This window comes from Malurus melanocephalus, unplaced genomic scaffold, assembly GCF_030028575.1.
Source record: "Malurus melanocephalus ecotype Western Australia unplaced genomic scaffold, MMel_1.1 scaffold_1099, whole genome shotgun sequence".
NCBI classification, from domain to species: Eukaryota; Metazoa; Chordata; class Aves; order Passeriformes; family Maluridae; genus Malurus; species Malurus melanocephalus.
The window spans coordinates 49,500-60,426 of record NW_026624331.1 but is presented as its reverse complement, the minus strand read 5'-3'; the positions used below and the strand labels follow the sequence as shown (position 1 = coordinate 60,426).

General features: G+C 56.9%; 2 protein-coding genes across 2 annotated transcripts in view; one reads left to right on the top strand and one right to left on the bottom strand.

The window, feature by feature from the left end:
• The window catches only part of BYSL (bystin like), a 4,608-nt gene extending 3,323 nt beyond the window's left edge, over window positions 1–1,285 (top strand). The window contains exon 7 of the mRNA XM_057386926.1: window positions 101–1,285. Within this exon, the coding sequence (XP_057242909.1) occupies window positions 101–449 (349 nt within the window). The 3' untranslated portion in view covers window positions 450–1,285. The remainder of the gene's footprint in view (window positions 1–100) is intronic.
• Window positions 1,286–1,423: 138 nt separating this feature from the next.
• The window catches only part of CCND3 (cyclin D3), a 14,341-nt gene continuing 4,837 nt past the window's right edge, over window positions 1,424–10,927 (bottom strand). Inside the window, exons 3-5 of the mRNA XM_057386925.1 lie at window positions 9,515–9,674; window positions 8,301–8,443; window positions 1,424–2,874 (exon numbers count right to left, since the gene is read on the bottom strand). Coding sequence (XP_057242908.1) covers window positions 2,713–2,874; window positions 8,301–8,443; window positions 9,515–9,674 — 465 coding nt within the window. The 3' untranslated portion in view covers window positions 1,424–2,712. The remainder of the gene's footprint in view (window positions 2,875–8,300; window positions 8,444–9,514; window positions 9,675–10,927) is intronic.

Here is a 10,927-nt window from a genome sequence, read left to right as displayed (position 1 = left end):
CCCCCGTGGCTCCATCCCTGACCCTGTCCCCTGTCCCCTCACCACTCCCATGCCCCCGTGGCTCCATCCCTGACCCTGTCCCCTGTCCCTGTCCCCGCAGCGCGGCGCTGCTGAAGCTGGCCGAGATGCAGTACAGTGGCGCCAACAGCATCTTCCTGCGCCTGCTCATCGACAAGAAATACGCGCTGCCCTTCCGCGTGCTCGACGCCCTGGTCTTCCACTTCCTGGGCTTCCGCACGGAGCAGCGGCTCCTGCCCGTGCTGTGGCACCAGAGCCTGCTGGCCCTGGCGCAGCGCTACAAGGAGGACCTGTCCTCGGAGCAGAAAGAGGCGCTGCTCGAGCTGCTCAAGTTCCACAGCCACCCCCAGATCTCGCCCGAGATCCGCCGCGAGCTGATGAACTCCAAGACGAGGGACGTGGAGGGGGAGCAGCCCGCRGCCATGGAGTGAAGTGCAGGATGGAAAAGCTGCAGCCTGTGCTGTCCTGCCCCTGGGAGCCTGGGTTAGGAGTGTCCATCCTGGATCCTGCTGCCCTGAGTGGTCACTGGGGTCAGACTGTGCCCACAGAGCTGGACTGGACACCCTGTGCTGTTCGTTGGGGCAGGGCACCCCCTGACCCACCCAGAGAGGAGCCCGGTGCCACCAGCACTGGGACACTTTGGTTTGTTCCTGTAGTTGGAAATAAAACCAGAGCTGTGTGGGTCAGTCAGGTCCCTGTCCCTGTCCCCTCCAGCCTCTGGAACTCCCTACCCCAAACACTCAAAGCCCCCCAGGGTTTACTTCCTGCAGTTATGGGGCCACTGTCCTCAGCTGGCCATTTAGGCCACCAGCCTGGCCTGCTCCTGGCACTGTGCCCACCCAGGTGCCMCCCAGAGGGGATTTTCCCTGAGGCTGCTCTTCCCCGGGCTGTGCTGMGGGTGTCACTCTGTGCCCYGCAGGTCCTGCACGTTTGGCCCACRGAGAGGAGCYCCTGCTGCACCCCCTGAGCTGTGCCAARGGCAGCTGCCTCCTCCTTTTTCTGTGAGCTGTCACCTCCTCCCGTGGCAGGAGCAGGAGCTGGTCCCCACACACCACGGCCTTTTCCTTGATTTTATTTGATTTTATCTGATTTTATCAGATTTTAAGGAAGCTGATGAGCACCAGAGGGAGCCTGGGCTGGCACAGAGCCCCTGGCACCCTTTTGCCACCACCTGAGCTGCTCCAGTGTCCATCCCCTTCCCATCTCCTGGGAGGTGCTGCCTCTGCTCCAGGGGCACCTGCAGGAAGGTGTTTGGCTCCAGGTTTATCCAGCATCATCCCTGAGGGTCCTGTTTGCCCTTTCCCTGTTCCATCCTGGAAAATTCAAGGCTGGAGCTCCCCAGAGATCCCCATCCCAGCCCCACCCCAGGATCAGCGAAGAGAAACCCTCGAGCCGGCTGCTTGTTTAAAATCCTTTATTGCAACATCACAGGGTTCTCTGGCAGCGGGAACACCAAACCAGTTTACTCTTAAATTAAAAACTCAATTTATATATATTTATATTAAAAAAAAAAMCAAAAACCACATTTCCTTTTTGCACAGTCAGGCTCCGTCCCATCCCTCCTGCTCTCAGGAGGCAGCAGTGGCTCCGTGAGTTTCCGGACGAGGCAACCTCAGGGAGGAGCAGCAGCCCCACCTTTTTCCGCCTGATTTTTGTGTGGCTGGTGGCATCCAAAAAAGAAGATTTYGACCTCATTTTCCACATCCTCCCACGGGAGGACCACAGCCACGGAGCCACCAGAGATCCTCAGGTGGCGGCAGCAGCAGCGTCTGCCTCTGGTTCCCACAGAGGAACCAGAGAATCCCTCCGGATTCTCCTGCTTCGTTCCACTCTGTAATGGTTTTTCCTCATAGAAAAGCAGCATTATTTTTTTTTTTCTATTTTAAAACACTTTTTTTTTAATACAAAAAACTTAACGGGATCAACGACAACAATACAAAAATGCAGTAAAATCGCTTTTCCCAACTCAAGTGCGCAGCAAAGTTTTCCCACCCTCTCAGGAGGCGGCTCGGACCCCCCTCCCTGCTGAGTGTGATCCGAAATCCCTGCCCTGGAAGAGTGGAGATGCATCCCAGACCATAGCAGCACGTTCAAAGTTTTTCCTTAAATTTTTTTAAATCTTGAAATCCTAGTCTGATGCCTAAACTACAAAAGGGCCAACGAGCRAGAATCTCCCAAAGCCCAGGGAGCCAGGGGAAGGGGCGAAGGGGGAAGGCACTTTTTTTTTTTGGGAAGGAGAGGAGAGCGGCACCACCCCGAGGAATGCCAGGTCTCCTCCCTCCCCGTTTCCCAGCAGTGAAAAATAAATTAAGCAGCCTCCGGTGGGCCAGCGGAAAAGCCGAGGGGACGGCACCCGATCCCAAAGCCCTCCCAAAACCCCAAATCCGACAGCGAAAACCAGCRAACCCCACAGCTCCTCTCCAAGCAGAAGCAGCTGCGGGGACGTGGCACGAAGCCATCGGGACCGAGGAGCCACCAAGCAGCTGCTCCACGAGCCCCGTGGCTGCAGGAGCCGGGGGTGATGAGGATCCAGCTCCGGCAGCACTGGCTCTGTGATTTGTGTCCCTCGCGGAGCTGAGTCCCGGTGAACACAGAAACAATCCCAACTCCATCCCGGCTCTGCTCCGCGTCCCCGGCTTGGGATGGGGTGATGTGGCGAGCTGGGGGTGGCCGGAGCTGTCGGGAGGGCGCTGGTCACAGGTTGACATCGGTGACATCCGTGGGGGTGCTTGTGGGCTGGCTGCCCCCGTACGCTGCCGCCGCCTTGGAGCTCAATTCCTGCTGTGACTGCGACGCCTGCTTCAGGCTCTCGGCTAAGGCCGCCTCGATCTGCTCCTGACAGGCCTTCAGGCAGTCCTGGACATGGGGAAAATCACGGGAGGGGTCAGTTCTGGGCTGCTCAGGAGTGGCAGAGGGAGGARAAAGGTTTAGGAAAAGGTGGGAGCTGCTGGGCTGCACATCGAAGCCCCCAGGGAAAAGGAGCTTTTCTCCATCGGGAGCATCTCCAGCTCTGCTGGGCTTTGTGGCCTCCCCCTGCTCCCTGCTGACCCCATTCCTGCAGGACTGTCCGGCAGAGCTGCCCAAAGCACCCTGGGGATGGGGTGTGGGTGCAGCAGCAGGGAAAGGGGAGGGCAGAGCTCCAGAGGGACAGAACTTCCCAGATCCAGAAATGTCCTTGGAACACGGAGCTGCTGCCAGCTCCCCGGGCCCTCAAACTCACCCCATTGCCAGAGTTGGGGTGGTCCCAGCACTCCCAGAGTTTGGGGTGCACAGAGCATCCATCAGTGCTATAAATGCAAACCCCACTCTGGTTTTTGCCCCATGAGCTGTACCCAGAGGAGGAAACTCCCACTCGGACAGGGGAGCGCCCCAGGGGTACAGCCCAGCCCGGCTCAGCTCGGCTCAGCTCGGCTCAGCTCGGCGGTTTGCACCTCATGGGACATCGGCACGGCCCCGAAATCTCTTACCAGGAACCCGCCAGTGCTTCTTAGAAACTGTCAGAGGATGTGGTGAGCGAAAATAGCAACGCCCGGCGCTCCCCTGCCCCGGCTCCCCTGCTCCACGCTTCCCCCTCCTCCTGCTGCCAGCACAGCACTGTCCCTGCGGCTCCAGGGACACCCAGACATGGGATCTCCACCCCCACGGACACCTGGCCATGAGCTCTCCATCCCCATGGACACCCAGCCATGGGCTCTCCATCCCCATGGACACCCAGCCATGGGCTCTCCATCCCCACGGACACCTGGCCACGGGCTCTCCATCCCCAGGGACACCCAGCCATGGGCTCTCCATCCCCATGGACACCCAGCCATGGGCTCTCCATCCCCATGGACACCCAGCCACGGGCTCTCCATCCCCAGGGACACCCAGCCACGGGCTCTCCATCCCCAGGGACACCCAGCCACGGGCTCTCCATCCCCATGGCCAGTCCATCCCAGTCTCTCCATCCCCATGGCAAATCCAACCCAGGGCTCTCTGTCACCATCCCCAGCTGTCCATCACCATCCCAGGATCTCCATCACCATGGACACCTGGCCCTGGGCTGTCCATCACCATGGCCAGTCCATCCCTGGGCTCTCCATCGCCATCCTGAGCTCTCCATCACCACCCCTGGGCTGACCATCTCCAATCCCAGCCATTCCCAGGTTCTCCTTCACCACAGCCACCCATCCCAGTCTGTCCATCCCCATGGCCAGTCCATCCCAGTCTCTCCACTGCAGCCCCTCCCGGCATTCCCAGCACTGCCCAGCTGGGCCTGGGAGCTGCAGGAAAGGGAATTGCTCCTCCAGAGGGGAAACTGAGTCACCGCCATTCCCAGAACTCCCATGCATCCTCCCTAATGGCTCCTTCCTGCTCCCAAACCCTGTTCATCCACACTAACAGGGAAAATCCCATTCCCAAAATCCCCATTCACCCCCACTATGGGCTCCTTCCTGCATCCTTCCTAACATCTCCTTCCTGCTCCCAAATTCCCCATTAATGGGGAAAATCCTGCTCCCAAACCGAATTCATCCCCATTAATGGGGAAAATCCCACTCCCAACCCCCGTTCATCCACACTAACAGGCAAAATCCCGCTCCCAAACTCCTGTTCATTCCCAGTAATGGCTCCTTCCTGTTCCCAGACTTCTGCTTATCCTCCCTAGTGGGGAGGATCCCACTCCCAAACCCCATTCATCCCCTCTAACAGTGAAAATCCCATTCCCAAACCCCATTCATCCCCACTAACAGGGAAAATCCCATTCCCAAACCCCGTTCATCCCCACTAACAGGGCAAATCCCATTCCCAAAYCCCRTTCATCCCCACTAACAGGGAAAATCCCATTCCCAAACCCCATTCATCCCCTCTAACAGTGAAAATCCCATTCCCAAACCCCATTCATCCCCACTAACAGGGAAAATCCCATTCCCAAACCCCATTCATCCCCTCTAACAGGGAAAATCCCATTCCCAAACCCCATTCATCCCCACTAAMMRGKSAAAWYCCCATTCCCAAACCCCGTTCACCCCCACTGATTGCTCCTTGCCAGGAGAGGCAGGGGAAGCTGAACCCAGGGGCTCTCCAGGAACCCAAAACGCTGCGGGATGTGGATGCTGGGGCTGTTGTGCCCCCTCACACCCGGGCAGGGGGCACAGCAGATGCTGGGGAGGGGCTGTGGGGTGCCAGGCTCTCTTTGTGCCCTCCCCGGTGCCCTCCCTGCCTCCCACCTGTTCCACACCCCRAGCAGGTTGGCACCAGGTGGCTGCACTGATTTTTGGTTTAAAAAAAGCTCCGGAGAACAAAAAAAATTCCATCTGAGTCACGGGCTGGGCAAAAGCACCACCCGCCCCCGAGCCAGGCCCTGCCAGGGACTGAAACCGAGCCGGGCACCAGAGCAGATCAAAGGGGAGGGAAAATTCCTGATGGGGGAAAATTCCCACTGGCCCCAAATCTGGAAGGTTCTGTGTGCCCAGCCCCSCCTTCCCCCCAGCCTGGCACCTGAAATCGGACACTGAGGGCAGCAGATGCCAGGCCTGGCACRTCCCTGTGCCCATCCCAGCCCTGAACCCGATCCTGGCAGCACCTGCCTGGGCAGGGAATGGATCCTGCCCTTTGTGTGGCCTTACAAAGGCTCCCGGGGCTGGCTTTGGGATCATGGCACAGCCTTTTGGGATCATCCCGCAGCCTTTTGGGATCACCCTACAGGCTTTTGGGATCATCCCGCAGCCTTTTGGGATCACCCTACAGGCTTTTGGGATCATCCCACAGACCTCTAGGATCATCCCACAGCCCTTGCGATAATGGCACAGCCTTTTGGGTTCGTCCACAGCTCTTTGGGATCACCCACAGCTCTTTGGGATCATCCTGCAGCCTTTTGGGATCACCCATAGCCCTTTAGGATCACCCACAGCCCTCTGAGATCATCCAGTGCCACCTCAGTGCTATTCCCAGTGCTATCCTGGTGCCATTCTAGTGTCATTCCTGGTGCCACTCCAGTGCCATTCCCAATGCCACCTCAATACCATCCCAGTACCATTCCCAGTGCCATTTCAGGTGCCATCCCTGGTGCCATCCTAGTGCCACTCCAGTGCAATCCCAGCCCCATCCCAGTGCCACTACAGCAGCATCCTGATGCCATCCCAGTACCATTCCTGGTGCCATCCCAGTACCATTCCTGGTGCCATCCCAGCCCCATTCCAGCACCATCCCAGTGTCATCTCAGCCCCATTCCGGTGCCATTCCAGGTGCCACCCCCGGTGCCATCCCAGTGCCATTCCAGGTGCTATCCCCAGTGCCATCCCAGTGCCATTCCTGGTGCTATCCCCAGTGCCATCCTTGTGCCACCTCAGTGTCATCCCAGTGCCATTCCCAACGTCATCCCAGTACCACCCCGATGCCATCCCAATACCATTCCCCTGTGCCACCCCAGTGCCATCCTGGAGCCATCCCAGCACCATCCCCAGTGTCATTCCCAGTGTCACATAAATACCATCCCAGTGCCATCCCCAGTGCCACCTCGGTACCATTCCTGGTGTCATCCTGATGCCATCCCCAGTGTCATCCCAGTGCCATTCCTGGTGCCATCCCAGTGCCACCCCAGTGTCATTGCCAATGCCACCTCAATACCATCCCAATGCCATTCCCAGTGCCACCCTGGTGCCATTCTTGGTGTCATCCTGGTGCAATTCCAGTGCCAACCTAGTGCCATCCCAGTGCCATTCCCAGTGTCACCTCAATACCATCCCAGTGCCATCCCCAGTGCCACCTCGGTACCATTCCTGGTGTCATCCTGGTGCCATGCCAGTGCCACCCCGGCGCCATCCCAATGCCACTCTCTGTGCCACCTCAATACCAACGCAGTGCCATTCTCAGTGCCACCCCAGTGCCACCCTGGTGCCCTTCCTGGTGTCATCCTGGTGCCATCCCAGTGCCACCTCAGTGTCATCCCACTGTCACCCCTGGTGTCATCCCAGTGCCACCCCAGTGTCATTGCCAATGCCACCTCAATACCATCCCAATGCCATTCCCAATGCCACCCAACTGCCATTCTTGGTGTCATCCTGGTGCAATCCCAGTGCCATCCCAGTGCCACCCCAGTGTCACCTAAATACCATCCCAGTGCCACTCTTAGTGCCATCTTGGTGCCATTCTTGGTGTCATCCTGGTGCCATCGCAGTGCCATCCCCGGCGCCATCCCAATGCCACTCTCTGTGCCACCTCAATACCATCCCAGCGTCATTCTCAATGCCACCCCAGTGCCACCCCGGTGCCATTCCTGGTGTCATCCCAGTGCCATCCTAGTGCCATTCCCAATGTCATCCCACTGTCACCCCAGTGCCACCCCAATGCCATCCCGATAACATTCCCCTGTGCCATCTCAGTGCCATCCTGGTGCCATCCCAGTGCCATTCCTGGTGTCATCGCAGTGCCATCCCAGTGCCATTCCCAGTGCCATTCCTGGTGTCATCCCAGTGCCACCCCAGTGTCATTGCCAGTGTCACCTCAATACCATCCCAGTGCCACTCTCAGTGCCACCCCGGTGCCATTCCTGGTGTCATCCTGGTGCCATCCCAGTGCCACCTCCGTACCATTCCTGGTGTCATCCTGATGCCATCCCCAGTGCCATCCCAGTGCCATTCCTGGTGTCATCCCAGTGCCACCCCAGTGTCATTGCCAGTGTCACCTCAATACCATCCCAGTGCCACTCTCAGTGCCACCCCTGTGCCATTCCTGGCGTCATCCCGGTGCCATCCCCAGTGCCATCCCAGTGCCATTCCTGGTGCCATCACATTGCCATCCCCGGTGCCATCCCAATGCCACTCTCTGTGCCACCTCAATACCAACCCAGTGCCATTCTCAGTGCCACCCCGGTGCCATTCCTCATGTCATCCTGGTGCCATCTTTGTGCCATCTCAGTGTCATCCCAGTGCCATTCCTGGTGTCATCCCAGTGCCACCCCAGTGCCATTCCCAGTGCCACCCCAGTGCCACCCCAACGCTATCCCAATACCATTCCCCTGTGCCACCCCAGTGCCATCCTGGTGCCATCCCAGTGCCCCTTTCTGTGCCACCTCAATACCATCCCAGTGCCATTCCCAGTGCCACCCAAGTGCCATTCTTGGTGTCATCCCAGTGCCATCCCCAGTGCCATCCTGGTGCCATCCCCAGTGCCACCCCAGTGTCATTGCCAGTGTCACCTCAATACCATCCCAGTGCCACTCTCAGTGCCACCCCTGTGCCATTCCTGGCGTCATCCTGGTGCCATCCCAGTGCCACCCCGGTGTCCCCCCGGTGTGCACTCACCACCTCGGTGCCCGTGATGCCAGCCAGCAGCTCGGTGAGCTCCTCTCCGCCGCAGCCGTTGAGGGGCAGCCCCAGCCCGTGGATGGCGGCGCCGATGCTGCCGGTGGCGATCATGGACGGGGGGTACAGGGCAAAGGTGTGATCTGGGATGGGACAGGGACAGGGAGAGCCGTCAGGGGGATTAATGGGGTTTGGGAATGGGGTTTGCCCTGTTAGAGGGGATTAATGGGGTTTGGGAATGGGGTTTGCCCTGTTAGAGGGGATGAACGGGGTTTGGGAATGGGATTTTCCCCATTGATGGGGATGAATGTGGTTTGGGAATGGGGTTTGCCCCATTAGAGGGGATGAACGGGGTTTGGGAATGGGGTTTGCCCTGTTAGAGGGGATCAACGGGGGTTGAAGAGTGGGGTTTGCACTGTTAGAGGGGATGAACGGGGTTTGGGAGTGGGATTTTCCCATTTAGAAGGGATGAACGGGGTTTAGAAATGGGGTTTGCCCTGTTAGAGGGGATGAAGCAGGATTTTCCCTGTTAGAGGGGATGAACGGGAATTTGGGAGTGGGATTTTTCCCATTAGAAGGGATGCAGAGGAATTTGGGAACAGGAAGGAGCTATTAGGAGGATGCTCGTGGAGTTTGGGAGCACAGGAGTAGGGATGCACAGGAGTTTGGGAGCGGGATTTTCCAAGTTAGTGGGGATGCACAGGAATTTTGGGAGCRGGATTTTCCCAGTKAGTGAGGATGAACRGGAATTTGGGAGTGGGATTCTCCCTGTTAAGAGATGATGCTCRGGAATTTGGGAGCAGGAAGGARCCATTAGGGAGGATGCACAGGGATTCTGGGAGCGGGATTTTCCCCCATTAGTGGGGATGCACAGGAATTTGGGAAAGAAATTTTCCCCGTTAGAAAGGATGAATGGGAGTTTGGGAACAGAAAGGAGCCATTAGGGAGGATACAATGGGAATTTTGGGAGCAGGATTTTCCCCGGGAGGGCCTCGAAAAGCACAGGGAGAAACCAGGATGGAGGAACAGGAAGAGGCTGAGCAGAAAGGGGTGAAACCCAAAGGTGAAGCAGCTCCACAAACCGAGGCAAAGGCTGAGAAAATCCGTGACCGAGCCCTGAACACCCGCCTCGAAAAGGAATGGGGGCAGAACCCAGCACCCCAAAAAAATGTGAGGAGCCCACCCCAGCACCCCAAATTTTGCCCAGCACCCACCTGTGGCGCAGAGRGCGATGAAGGTCTGCGCGTGTTTCTTCACCAGCTCTGCCCGGTCGGCGGGCAGCGGCAGCCGGTGCAGGATGTGAGCCACAAAATCGTTGGCGATCACCGAAACCAGGTCCCACTTGAGCTTCTCCAGCACCAGCAGCTCCCAGTGCTGTRGGGAGAGTGGGGAATGGAGTTATGGGGTTGTTTGGGGTGGGGATGGGGATGGGGGGAAGGGGGAAGGGAAAGGGAGAAGGGGGAAAGGGGAAAGGAAAGGGGAAAGGGGGAAAATGGGAAAAAGGAAAGGGAAAGGGAAAGGGAAAGGGAAAAGGGAAAAGGGAAAGGGAAAGGGAAAAAAGGGGAAAAAGGGGGGAGAGGGGGAAAAGGGAAAGGAGAAGGGGAAAAAGGGAAAGGGAGAAAGCAAAGGGGAGAAGGGGAAAGGAAAGGGGAAAGGAAAGGAGGAAAGGGAAGGGGAAAGGGGAGAGGGGAAAGGGGAAAAGGGGAAAGGGAAAGGGGAAAGGGAAAGGAGAAGGGGAAAAAGGGAAAGGGAGAAAGCAAAGGGGAGAAGGGGAAAGGAAACGGGAAAGGAAAGGAGGAAAGGAGGAAATGGAAGGGAAAAGGGGAAGGGGAAAAGGGAAAGGGGAAGGGGAAAAGGGAAAGGGTAAAGTCCCTTTCACTTCCAAGGAGCAAGTGAAAAATGGGGGTTCTGCTTTTCAGGGGACACTCATGGGTCTGCAAGAGCATGGAGAGGAGAAAACAGGGTGGGGACAGAGGGAAAAATTGAGAAAGAACAGAGGGAAAAACAGGGCAGGGACAGCAGGGACACCATTCCCACATCCCATCCCATCCCACATCCCATCCCCATCCCCTGGAGCACCTCCAGGCTCCCAGAATGATCCAGCTCAGGGTGACACCAAGGGGACACAGAACCCTGCAGGGGACCCCAGTTCAGGATCTCACAAAGCCCAGCAGGAAAATCTCCTTTTCCCCCAAAATTCAGAATCACAGAGAGCTCCAGAACAGATGATTTGAGGAAGTGACATTCTTTTCTCATCTCAGACCTCAATTTTCTCCTTTTTTTTTGTTGTTCTCTTTCCCCTTACACAACAAACCCACCCTGRGTTGCTCAAACATTGCCCAACCTGCCCCAAACCCCACCCTTTGTGCCCAAATYGCCACTTCCCAGCCCCCACTTTTTCCCCCAAGCAGCTGAACCCCCTCTTGCCCAGGCCAGAAATGTCTTAATGAAGAAAAATTGTTTAAAATTTTTTTAAAAAGGAAAGAAAATATTAAAAACGAGAATTTTTTTTAAAAAAAGAAATGTTTTTGAAACTAAAAGAAAATTTTAAAAAGAGAGAAAATTAAAAAAGAAAAAATTTAACAAAAAAGAATTAAAAAAAAGTTTAAGAGGAAATTTAAAAAAAA